This window comes from Falco naumanni, chromosome 12 (genome assembly GCF_017639655.2).
Source record: "Falco naumanni isolate bFalNau1 chromosome 12, bFalNau1.pat, whole genome shotgun sequence".
NCBI classification, from domain to species: Eukaryota; Metazoa; Chordata; class Aves; order Falconiformes; family Falconidae; genus Falco; species Falco naumanni.
In genome coordinates, this window is record NC_054065.1 from 23,784,834 (window position 1) to 23,798,235 (window position 13,402).

The window sequence follows — 13,402 nt, forward strand, 5'->3', positions numbered from 1 at the left end:
AAGTTAAAGGGCACTGTTCAAAGGAAAAGACCATGTCATCAGTGGCCTCACAGATGCCTTAAGTTGAGCTGTGACCACTGTATGTCAACTTGCAAATGTCCTTCTCAGGAACAGAGAAAACCTTCAAGGGGAAACTCTGCCATAGGTGGTACTGAAGCAAAAAGAAATTACTGTGGATAATAGCTCCATGATAAGTGTTCTAACAAATACTCATGCGTAACTCACAAGCTTCCCCAGTGTGGACACAGGAGGTGGCACTGGGCAGAGTGGTATGACCGTGCCTGGTGGGTCAGTTTACTCACAGACAGGAGAACGTGCCCTCCGGTAGGTACCTCCAGGTTGAGGGCCAACATGCTGCTGGCTCTGCAGTCAAACGGCCGTGGTGCTGGGCAAGCCTGTTAGGAACCTCTCCCATGCTCAGCAAGGGAGGCCTGGCAGCTCTGGCAAAGGAAATGGTGCCGCCTTCTAAACTGCTCGCAGCAGCTGGCACTTCTCCTTGTGGCTGTAGTCATTTGTGGGTGTAGCTTCTTAAGCCAACAAAATAAAAATATGTAGAAAACACCAACAAAGGGGCAACATCTGCTCTCACTTGGCAGCATGTGATTTAGCAGAGTGCAGCAAAATATAGGAAGGAAAGAGTCAAGTGAGCAAAGGACTCGGTACTTCTTGATGCCAGAGACAGAGACGAGCCAGCAGCATGGTGGGTTTGAGGGGATGGAAATGGAGGGCCATGCACGCACCAACAAGATGAACTGGCTGAGTCAGACACGGACACAGCCAATTGCACTGGAAGGAATAAATGCATAATGTGCAGTCAGTAGGCAACTTAAGCTCAGAGACAGGACTGATGACCTGGGAAGGTGTCCCTAGCACTTCCAGGCTAAGCAAGATGGGATAAAGGAGAAAATCCCATACAAATATTTACTTACATGTAAAACCCAAACAGATAGTGTTAGAGACAAAAGGTATTCACATATTTTGCACTGATTCAGTGGTAACTGTTCCAGGCACCTTACACAGCTCTAACGTTTCCCCACATTTCCCTGTTTTATAACTCTAATGAAGCCCTGCAGGCTTCCTAAGCTGAGACCAGTCATTTCTGGACACCTAAGGGTTTCTAGGCTGAGACACCCAACATAGAAGTTGCTTGGCTACTTGCACTATTCAGTTCTTTACTACGAAATGCTTCTTACCAACAAGAAAGATTTTAAAGGAAGCTCGTGCACAGTATCTCAACTTCACATTCACAGGCACACAATCACCTGCACCGTTTGGACGGGTGGGAGCTGTCTGGCAGTGTTTTGTTTGGATGGCTAGCTGCCCCTGAACAATACTTATGATTCCCGTCACATTGTCACTGCACGTTACCACATCAGAAGTGTTTAATGATGAGGTTAGTTCCTTGAGAAGCACATTTAGATGAGTGAAAGCGTCAGTGGCACTTTGGCCAGAAGAGAGCATTGCAGAGCAGTTAACAATATGAGTGCAGGAGAGGAAATCAGCCTGTCACCAACAGCAGCAGCTTGCAAGAACAAAATTGTTAAAGCTAGAAAATTACAAGCTCAAATGCGAGTACAGAACTAGTGCTGACAATACTCACCACCACATCGGTCCCTGTAGTATCATTAGAAAACAGCCTGTAGATACTGACCACCCCGTTTGGCTTCAGAGGGGGGCTGATGTTCACCACAGCCACTGTGGATGCCACTGTGCCGAAGACAGGAGCTCCCAGGCCCTCGGGAGGGGCAGGGCCTGTCCGGCAGCGGGACCACCTGCTCGGCGTCCGTCCTGCTGAGTTTACTGACCACACCTTTGCACACAAAAACAGAGAAACCGTTAGTGAAGGCCTCTAGCCTACAGAACATTCATAATTAGTAAGGGATGCTACTGCCGTGGTACTGACACTGAGAAAAATGAGTGCAATGACACCTGTGCAGAATGTCCCTTGACTGCGCCCAGCACCTGCATTGACCTGGTGACTCTCTAACAGAAGACTGGAATATTTCCCACTGCTACATTTAGGGGAAAAGAAGCAAATTTCATGTCTCAGGCAGTGTGTATTCACGTGTCTTCTTCACACCCGATTCCCAAACTCTGAATTCCCACCACAGTCTGTATCATACCATGCAACGAGGACTCCCTGAGAAGCTGTGATCAACAGTGAGAATGTTTTCAAAGATATCTGAACAGAAATACTTACTGACACCCAGTCCTGCCAAGGTCTCCCTTCTACACACTTTTTTCACGTATGCAAGCAGGACCCATGAACCCAGCCTGGCACTGTGTGACATTCACCTTGACTGAATCACTGTGTGACATAACCTTGACAAGCCAAACTCCAGTTACTCTTTAAAACCAGGAAGTTTCACAGGAATATCCCTCTCTTAAAAATATTAACGTATCGGTCATTTGGCAACATTTTCAGTAACTCATAATATAAATAAAGTCCATTGAAATGTAAAGTCAGCATCTCTCATTTATTTTCACAACGTTTGCTTTATTGCATGAGCACAAAGGCAATGGCTTCGGTTCCAAGATTTCAAAATCTAGCAGCTTGAATAAGGCCTGATTAAAAACCACATGTCTCTATGAACTATGCCTACTGATTTTGTCAGCTACCCAAAACCAGAGTTATCTGCAGACTACATAAAACTCAGCACTTATTAAACACACTCTCCAACAAATCTGCATGAAAATTAAATTTTGCTTTCATCAAGGAGTGAATAAACATATGGAAGGATGTATAATCTTATTTATCAAAAAGCATTTGTATAATTAAACACGAATATCATAAAAGGTTGCCTTAGGTCGTCATTTGCATGAGTAAGTAATTTGTAGAGTGTCAGGTACAATAGACAGAATAGATGGATGCGTGAGCATATAGGGTTAAATTAGGCTCAATATTAGCCAACCACATAGTGATCAATCAGAATGATAGATCTAAATGGCAATACAAGAGGACTGTCTGAGCGATTTTTAGTATAAGTATTCCTTAGTAAGCTTTCATGTCAAGTGATTCTAAGTACAGTAAAACACGTTCTTATGTGATCTACTGTGGGCAGAGGTTCTGGGGATGTGGATGTTGGGAGTACACCTCAAAAAAAAAAAAAAAAAAAAAAAAAAAAAAGGAGGTTTAGAAATAAGAGGTCTGCAAAACTGACCCTGGAGTCTTTCCAGCTTGCAATATTAAGTTCCAAGACCACGGGACACTTCACAAGGAGCCTGGGAAAGGAAAAAAGCCAAAACCCTCTACAATGGCTTTGGAGACTGGGGTTCTGCCAATTACAAACCCAAAGTTCCTGCCTGGTTCCGTCAGTAACATAGAGCACCATCCAGTGAAACACTACGTAAGTACAGATGACACCCTATGATAAAAAGCTCAGCCAAAGCACTTTCATTTTCAGCGAAATCAGTAATGTATCTCTGTTGTGAACTTTTCATAAAGTCAAACTCTGTTCACTTTACTGCAGTAGGTCAAACTCTCTATCTCAGTTCAGTTCGAGCTGCCACCAAGATTTACCCGCAGCCGTTCATTTCAAGGGACATATTTCTTTGTGGGAAGAATGAGCCACGTACGGTAAGGACAGCTCCGAGTGTGCCACTGGCATCGACTCAGCACTGACCTGAGCTCAGATGCTCTAGTTATATCCAGGCTGTGGCCTTATTGAGCACGGAGCGTAGCAGTGTCGGACCTGATCTGCCAAGCAAGCTGCCCACAGCAAAACTGAATATTTTTTTTTTTTAAACAAAGGAACAAAAGCTTCCTGTGTAGCACAGGAATTTGGCCTCAGAATGGGATCCCTTGGGAATTTTGGAGGAGAGAGGGATACAACTTACTTGGGAAGCAGTTGCCTCATTGAGGGTTGGATGGACACACCTTCCTCGGTCAGTACCTCTCCTATCACAGGTGCCTGCACCTTGTCTTTCAGAAAACAAGCCTTATTTCAGGCAAACAAGGTGTCTTTCTCTCAAAACACCGTCTTGGTGTTTTGGCATGGGAAGAGAGATGATCATCCCCTTTCATTCTACAGCTAAGTGGTTAAAGGACTCCTCCAGGAGGCAGGTAATTCAGTTCAAACACATGCTCCAATGGGGGTGGTCAAACTTGCCGCCCTCCAGAGTGGGAACGCCCAAGAGGATGACCCATCTTTATACTTGGGGTGCTCCCAGGGCACCTTTTGGAGCTGATTCACTTTGCATGAACACAGTGAACTCACGGTTGACTGGGCAGAGCACGAGCAAGCGGGAGCAGGCAGGGTTCCCCCGGCCCAGCCCTTCCCTAGGGAGGTGGCGGGGAGCTGAGGTTATGGCCCATCCTCCAGGCACCACATGCCTGTTCCTCTTGAAAAAAGGCTAAGGTCATGGCCACGTGTGTGTGGGCCTGACAGACGGGCATGCTCTGAGTATGCCTTCTAGACAGACAGCAGCTACTCAGTCCTGCCAGCAGAAAACCTCTAAGTGTCCATGAAACTCTCTAACGCCAGCTTCTGAAACAGCTGTGACAGCTAAACAGGACTTCTGTGGATCTAAATTCTGGGTATACACTGACCTAAGCTGGATTCCCTTAACTCCCTCTGCTTCTGCTCAACCATCTGTAAAAGGATGGGTGGGTGTAAAAATATCTCCCTTTGAGAATTGCCATCCAAGTAAATCTTGGTCAGTGGCTGGAAACTTGGAGCAGTTAAGTGCCCAGAACTGACTGCAGATGGAAATGCTGGTGTTTAGCCACTTCTTTGCATGAAGAGATGTGACAGCATAGCAACAGAAGCCACAATGAGGAGTGCCAGTTAAAATCAGAGGTGTGGTCATGGCTCCTCAAAAAATCACCACAGAACAGTCACAAATTAAAGCCGTTGCCTGGCTAGCTTGGTTAAACTGAAAATTCATGGTTTGGACTTCTGTAAAAAGCTTTTTGGGATCATAGATATGTCTTCTAAATTGTGATATAATCAGTACCAAAAATGTTTAACTGCATTCATAGAGAAATGTAAAGAATTTAATAGGCAGCTGTATTACCGGCTGCTTATAATGTAAGAAGATTATAAAAGAGCACGCAGGAACAGGGGGCAAACAAGAAGCAAACACATCCCAGAAATGTATAGAATGGCAAAGGACAGACAGCAGAAAGCCAACAAAATTTCTTATAACTTGACTTTCTGAATATACTGCCGCCAAAAGCATTAAGTCTGACATCATAGCGAATGGCTCTGCACCCTGCCAAAAGATGTGCTGCGGCTACTGGCCACGCTGTCCCCCCGAAGGCAGGAGAAAGCTCCAGAATCAGCCCCACGGTTACTGTTTAAAGGCTTTATCAACCTGCTGGCCCCTGGCCCAGGCTGCACTTTGAAGAGGGGCCAGAGAGAGGAGGGGGGGAACCTCGCTGGAGACCGCATATTCGGAGGACTGAAGAATTCTAGTTACAGGTAACCAAGCTTTTTTCCATCATAAATGAGCCTTTACAGAACTCTGCTCCTGGAAGAAACCAGTGATCAGCTGTGTCTCAAAATGATCACAGGACAACCTCAAGGTTTATTGGCACAGAAAGACTGGGCAAAACCTCTGAGGAGCAGGAAAGGCAGGGCTGAGAAGATGGCCACGGCCCTACCACGGTGAGCCCAGCCTGTCTGAGCTCAGTAAAGCTGAGTAACAACTCCCCCATAAAGGACAACAAAATCGCAGCAACCCTCAGGCACAGATGCAAAAAGATCATGGTACTGTAGATTCTAACAGTGGAAGAAGCCTATTAGATGACTTACTCCATCCCTGAGCCACACAGTTTCATCTGCTGAAACACACTTGAAACCCCAGATCCTTACTGAGGAAGCTACATTTTAAACTGAAAAAGTTTTTCTTTCACCAAATTGAGATCATATGTGAAGGTATTTACGCCATACAGGACAATCTAATGGGAACTGAGGGAAACGTCTGACTATGCGCTTCCACAGCTCCTCCGGTGCTGCAGTGCAAGAAAGGCACTAGAAGAGGAAAAGCAATGATAAACCAGGTCAGCACTATGGCCTTGCCGTGAGGAAAAAGAGAAGGTGAAGCTGCCAAAATAAAGCACTCAACCCCCAATAAAAGGGCAAAGAGAGTACCAGATTAAGGCAGAAAACACAGTGTGTGGCCAAAGTTCCCCCAACCAAAAAAGCAATCCCTTGATCATACAACTCCAATTACATGAAGAAGTGCAACCACAGCCGACAGCAGCGCTTTGGCAGAGGATGTTGTGCGTGCACTAATGTCTGCAGCTCACAACACTCGCATCTCAGACCTGGCTCGAACAACGTGACAGGTATTACAGCTGCAAACACAGGGACTGACCGAGAAGTCCCCAGGTGGGAAATCTCTCCCGTTCTGCAAAGGGGAGCCTCAGGCAGCTGACAGCCTACAGAGAATGAGAAACTCTCCCTTACCGGAGAGATCTCGTTCACTTCTGCTGAAGCCTGGCAAGGCAGCAGCAGGCAGAAGGGTGGACTGGCTGGCGATACCTTGCCTGTCTGAAGGCAGCAGTCCTGACCTCCTGCTGAATTCCCAGGACAGGGAGACCTGGGATACTCTGCTTTGCACTGAGGCCAGGTGCTTCTCACCCTTCCTGCTTGCAGGGAATCAGCAGAAGGGAGGGCGAGCCAAACAGCTGACTACCAACAAGCAGCAACTTCTGGCTCCCACCGTATCTGCCCTACGTAGAGGCACCGTGCATCATACCGCTTTGTCCTGCTGTTAATCTGCAGTGCCTCACAGTTGCCTCTGTGAAGGACAAGATCTCGGCTCTTTATGTGGCAGCAGCTTGCAGTGAGCTCCTGCAGGCATTCAGAAAACAGCCTTCTGCCTTAAAAAAAGTCTCATTAGTAAAACACTACCTACCTTCAGCTTTGAGCACTGCTTAAAGCTGTAGGGCAGTTAGTGCTATAGTTCCCGGGGCACCACAAGGTCATATCAAGCCACCACATTTAACATGCACACATAACTTTTACTCCTGTGTCTAAGTCAGGTACGACTTGGGTCTCTGCCCTTAGGGCATCCACAGACTGCACACACCTGTGACTGCTCGTCTTTCCCAAAAAGGATTCAATGCTGGCACTACTTGGCATGTGCTAGGAGAGATAAATGGCAGCAGAGCGGAGTTCGTACCACTCTTTCTAGAGTTGCTTCATGGAGGTCGCAAAGACACAGCACTACTTTGAGACTTTGCTTTGGATTTCTTGAATCAGATCTGTTCAATTTCTAACCCTACACTTGCATAAATGCAGTTTTCACAGCATAATTTTTTTCCAATCGGAAGATATTTTAGGGGTATATAAGAGATGCATCGGTAAGTTCAGAAACACAGCACCCGATTTTCAGTTGTGTTCAAATAGCAGTCTACAAGAAAATTGAAGAGACCATAATCTTGGCTAGTTAAAATTAGAGAAAATCAGAAGCTCCCCCTCCTCATCAGCTGCAGCACCCTTCACGAGTCTTTCTTCTCATCAGAACTGACTCGTGGGCAGCCTGGGTAATTTGGAGTTACTTGTGCAACATCAGTACAGCCCAGAGCACAAAGCTTGTCTACCAAAATGTAGCATTCAGCGTTAGGATAATGTATTCACATCTGGGCACGATAATGTCAGCCAGGTATTAGCAAAGTAGAAAGTTTCAAAAGTGGTTGCAATCTACATGGAACAGAGCAAAGGCAAGAAAGCGTCGTGTCCACTTGTGACCAGGGGCACAAAAAGTAAAAAAAAAAAAAAAAAAAAAAAAAAAAAAAATTGTAAGCAAATGTGTGCTTTCTGATTGCCCATACTCAGACCCATACTTTTTCCTCTTCAACATTGTTGGCATCCTTAGGGAGGCTGTAAACATACAATGGCATAGATTTTAGATCCAGGCTTCTAGCATGGTGATAATTTGAGCCTCTTAACGTTGCTATTCATCTCCATGTTCAAATGCTAAAAATAAAAGTACTAAAATCATTCTGGGGAAGGGAAAGGGAATGAGAACAGGCAAACACTTTGGGACTTAAACAAAATTATCGGATTCTAGAGGAAGCTCATTTTATATAACATAGTATAGCACCAGTAATTAATGAGAGATGTAAACAGATTTAACTCTGAAAGGTAGAAAATGAAATAATTTGTTTCCTATGGGTGTATAATAAGATAGTTACCAAGTTCCCATGAGAGAGATAAGCAGATATTAAAAGGTCTTTCCAATACCTATAATGGCTAAGGACAACAGCTAATTCAATAGATTCGATCAAAATCACCACTTCTTTCTCTGCTTCTGATTTATTACTTTGGCTGTAGTTAGTCATCACTCATTTTAGTTTGCTTTTCAGCAGTCATAAATTATGCCTCATAAATAAAAAGATACAATCAAGGAAATCATATCAAGTCATCTACAGCCCTGGAGTGTATTTTCCCCTGGCACTCACATTAATGTCTTTTTAAAGGATAGCTTGCCGTGGTTTTGAATATGTCAGAATCACAATTTACTGAGAAGGGTCTTGCAAGAGTGGTGCTGTAACAGTCTCACTGGTAAATCTGGAAGCCAACAAATCCAGTCCAATATCCATATTTAGTTTAATGAACAAAAGTCAAGGTTTGTTGCATCAGTGTATTCTTTACATATTTGAATTTAGGATAGTGTTGACAACAGAAACATAGTGCCTGAAGCAGGGTTTAATGAAATTGTGTGGTTTCAAATGGACCTCCTCCCTACTGTGCACCCTCTACGGGGGGAAAGAAAGCATCTTTTCTGCAAAAGGGTATTTAGAGTAGGTGTTGCCATTACATCAGTGAAACAATACAGTTATGTCTGCTTTACTTTTCAGAAGCTGAAGACAAGCTCAGTAGTGTAATGCAGGTGTAGCATGAGAATCTCTCTTTACTTGGAAGCAGGGAGCGCAAAAAACCTTGTAAGAAAAAACACTCTTCCAAACAAAACGAAGAGGGGATAACAAGCAGGGAATGAAAGAACGAACTACATTTTATTTTATGTCACTACTTTGTAGTGTATCTTTCTGTCAGGGAGACAAGAAGAAATGGTGAATTCAAACAATGAAAAGGAGCCAGATATGAGGGGTATTACAAATGGGTGACTATCCATCACCGGCCGGTCAGAAAACCAGTTTCACCCCATTTTAAGCTGCAGAAGTCACTGAGCTGTTTGTCAGTAACTAAGCACCACAAACTGGATCTCAGCCAATTATTTGACAGACAAACTGGTAAACCAAGTGTCATTCTTGCCACCTCTGAAAAGTGACCAAGAGGGCTGACGTATTCCGCACTCTGTGTAGTTGGTCCTTCCTTAATCTTCATGACTTTGCAGCCATTTTTTTTCTTTTTATCTCTCCAAAGGCAGCATATGATTTGTTTTCTCTTTGATAATTCAGGATGGAGGACCCAAAATACCTTTGCCCTGGTATATCTCAGGGTATTTCCTAGGCACTTTACTTGGCTGCATTAACTGGAGTGTGAGAAGCGTGCTTCACAAGCAAGAGGGATACTGTGCCTCCCACAGTGGTCGGAGGCAGCCAGCTCCAGTGCTGCAGACCCTGTCCTGGTGCACTGGCTAGTCCTCCTGGAGAATAAACCTCTACAGGGAGCCATAAAATTTCTGAAAAAGGACAATCCTACTTTTCTGTCGTTCACATATTCCGTGTCTGCCAAATGGAAATAAGGATGTGTCCTAAACCAGGAAGACATTAAGCCATTAATCTAAAGAAACAGTCTTAAGCACTCAATTAAAAGCAATTGCGTAGGAGTGACATTGCACTCGCATGGAAATCACACCATACTCTGACAGCTCTGCTTTGCAGAATAGCACTAAATGCCCCAAGTCTCTGTTCCAAAGAGCCTTCTCTTGGCTGAGAAACACAGGTCTGACTCTATAGGTTGCTATATGGTAACAGTGCACACCACCCTCAATAATTCCTGAGAAAGGTCTACACACTCTGTTTCAGAAATATTCCAGAAATTAAGATATTACACTTGCAAACACATTAGGCCTCATGAGTTATAAAGTTTAAGTCAGGTGGGTTTTTTTCAGGACCTTATACAATTTCATCTGTTTAACACAGCTGAGGATCTCAGGCAGCATTCCAAGAAATACCTAAAAGGCCAGATGCTCTAGAAAATGCAGATATCTAAATGTACAGATGGACAGACTGATAAAGGGAATTTCAAAGATCTAAGTAATTATTTCTGAGTATGGGACAGTGGGCACCTCAATGCCTCTTAAAAACCCACTGAAACCTGGCAGGTGCTAATATCCTTATGCAGATCTTCTCTTCAGAGAATAAAAGTGCTTTCCTGAACAGTGACCTAAGCACTTGGGGGCTGTAGTCCCTTTGACCAGCAAGAGCTTCTAAAGCCACTTCAGCATTTCTGAAGGTGCAACTTTTTTTTTGCATCTATCTAAACATCCTACTGAAGTTTCCAGCAAAAAAACCAAACCAAACAGACCCCAACCCCAAAATCCTGATTTAAAGTCCAAAGAAGCTGTCAGGGTTCATTGAAGTAAATCTCAATACCTCCAAAAGTCCTGGAGAGAGTCCCAAAACAGCACTTTGATTTTATCTGCATTCTGCTGGAGGAAATTCAGTTGCATTTAAAGTTTTATGTCCAGCAAACAAGCCTCAAATGCAGAGACAGCAGAATCAATATCCAGTTTAAGTGAAATATAAATCTGGGTTTCATCAGCATAATAGCAAAAGCCAAGCCCTATACTTATGAATAACTTGTCTCACAGGCAAGATATAAATTGTCAACAATAGAGGGGCTCAGAACAGATCCCGGAGGACTGCTGCAAGTGACATGAGCAGAAGACAAACACATGCATGCAAAAACCTCTCATGGTGAAATAAATGGCCACCAGTGAAAAAAAACCAAAAATGATTTAGGACAGCAGTCAACAGCTCAGCCCGGTTATGGAGCAGAACTGAGATAAAAAGCAAAGTCTTGAATACAGCACGGTAAACCACGGAAATCTGGTCAAGAGGCTTCCTTTGTTATCCATCACTAATAGATCATTAAAAAATTTGGCTCAAGAAAGTCTCTGTGGTATCAACTTCCTAAAGAACAGCTTCTGACTGGGAAAATTGGAAGTTGGTGCAACTGAGAATATCCCATAGCCAATGTCTACAACTTTCAACTTGGGAAGTTTTTCTTGATTTAAGAAAGATTCCTAATAAGTAGGGCTTGGGTCTGCTACAATGCTTGCTACCTACTTAGCCCCATCTGCACTTGAATTCATATTCCTCACTGATTCTGTCCCAAGCAGCAAGGAGATCTGGTCTAACAACAGTTCTGCTACAAGGGAACCTCAGTATATGGAGAGCAGACTTCACACTGTTGTGGCCAACAGATAGGTCCTACAAAGGCATTAAAAGAAAGCTGGGAGAAAGAAATGGAAGCCTTAATATTTGTACATAGTAGGACTTAAAATGCAAACAGTTCACCCTAAAGTGTGCTGTTTCTGGGAAAGGTTGAACAGCTCTCATCACAAGAGAAGTGAGAACTGGAAAATATATCCCCCTTATATATTTTAAGTGCATTAAATTTTCAGTCTTTGAGTAATTATCATTTTTGCTTTGGAGATATTATTGCAGCATTTCCTGTACGGCTAGGTTCAAGAAGATGTTATTAAGTAACTGGAGGAAATCAAGTAACGTTGGCTGCAATCAGCAATAAGCAGCAGTCAGCTCACAGATGCTCATCATTTCCTTCAGCACAAAGTAACAGACTTGCGCAAAGCATTTGATGCTGTCCTGCCTGAAAAATCTTGTCTCTAAATTAGAGAGACATGGATTTGATAGATGGACCACTTGGTGGATATGAAATCGCCTGAATGGCCACACTCAAAGAGTTGGGTCAACAGCTGGATGTCCAAGTGGAGACCAGTGACAAGTGGCGTTCCTCAGGGGTTGGTACTGGGTCTGGCACTGCTTAACATCTTTGTCATGGACAGTGGGATTGAATACACCATCAGCAAGGTTGCCAAACCCACCAAGCTGTGTGTGGTCAACACACTGGAGGGAAGGGATGCCATCCAGAGGGACCTTGACAGCCTTGAGAGGTGGGCCTGTGTAGATCTCGTGAAGTTCAACAAGGCCAAGTGGAAGGTCCTGCACTTGGGTCGGGGCAATCCCAAGCACAAACACAGGCTGGATGGAGAATGGGTGGAGAGCAGCCCCGAGGAGAAGGACTTGGGGGTGCTGGTGGACAAGAAGCTCAACATGACCCAGCAATGTCTGCTTGCAGCCCAGAAAGCCAACTGAATCCTGGGCTGCATCAAAATAAGCACAGCCCACAGGTCGAGGGAGGTGATTCTCCCCATCTACTCCACTCTTGTGAGACCCCACCTGGAGTGCTGCGTTCAGCTCTGGGGCCCCAGCGTAAGAAGGACATGGACCTGCTGGAGTGAGTCCAGAGGAGGGGCAGGAAGATGCTCAGAGGGCTGGAGCACCTCTCCTATGAGGACAGGCTGAGAGAGCTGGGGTTGTTCAGCCTGGAGAAGAGAAGACTCTGAGGAGACCTTACAGTGGCCTTCCAGGAGCTAAAGAGGCCTCGAAGAAAGCTAGAGAGGGACTTTTTACAAGGGCACGTAAGTGACAGGACCAGGAGGAATGGCTTGAAACTGAAAAAGGGTAGATTTAGGTTAGATATAAGGAAGAAATTATTCACTATGAGGTGGAGAGGCACAGAAACAGGTTGCCCAGCGAAGCTGTTGATGCCTGGAGGCATTCAAGACCAGGCTGGATGGGGCTTTGAGCAACCTGGTCTAGTGGAAGGTGTCCCTGCCCATGGCAGTGGCGTGGGAACTAGATGATCTTTAAGGTCCCTTCCAACCCAAACCATTCTGTGATTCTACGATGATGCTCCACTTCTCACACTGACTGTTACCTTACAGACATGCTGCCAATCCAGAAACATACAGAGGAGAAAAAGAGGATTGTGACTGTCAAGCAGAGAAGGGCTTTATGAATACTGCAGTGACTACACTTTTCTAGTAGCATCCTAGGCTCTCTTTTCAATAGTTTTATAACTGTCCCTTCAGAGTCCTTTCTTACCCAAACTGGAGCTGCTAGAATTGATTTATGAAGAAAGCCACTGCAGTCCTCCCTCCAGGACCTGGGACTCTGACAGTAATGGAGCAAGAGGCAAGGGACGCAAGCTGAAACAAGGCAATTAGATGCAAATAGAAAAGATATGCAGTCAGAAATTAGAACAGGGTGCCCACACAGGCTGTACAATCTCCATCCTTGGAGGTCCAAGGATGCAGAACTTGATCTAAAACTCAGCTGGACACAGCCCTGAGCAGCCTGCTCTATCTAGACCTGCTTCAAGCAGGGAGCTAGGCCGGATGCCTTCTGGATGTCCCTTCCAAATGACATGACTCGGTGAGTCTACAACACATGTAC

The 13,402-nt window shown here is 44.7% G+C and overlaps 1 protein-coding gene across 1 annotated transcript in view; it reads right to left on the reverse strand.

The window, feature by feature from the left end:
- Positions 1–13,402, reverse strand: part of USH2A (usherin) — a 391,715-nt gene that overhangs the window by 11,658 nt on the left and 366,655 nt on the right. Inside the window, exon 64 of the mRNA XM_040612018.1 lies at positions 1,601–1,810. Within this exon, the coding sequence (XP_040467952.1) occupies positions 1,601–1,810 (210 nt within the window). The remainder of the gene's footprint in view (positions 1–1,600; positions 1,811–13,402) is intronic.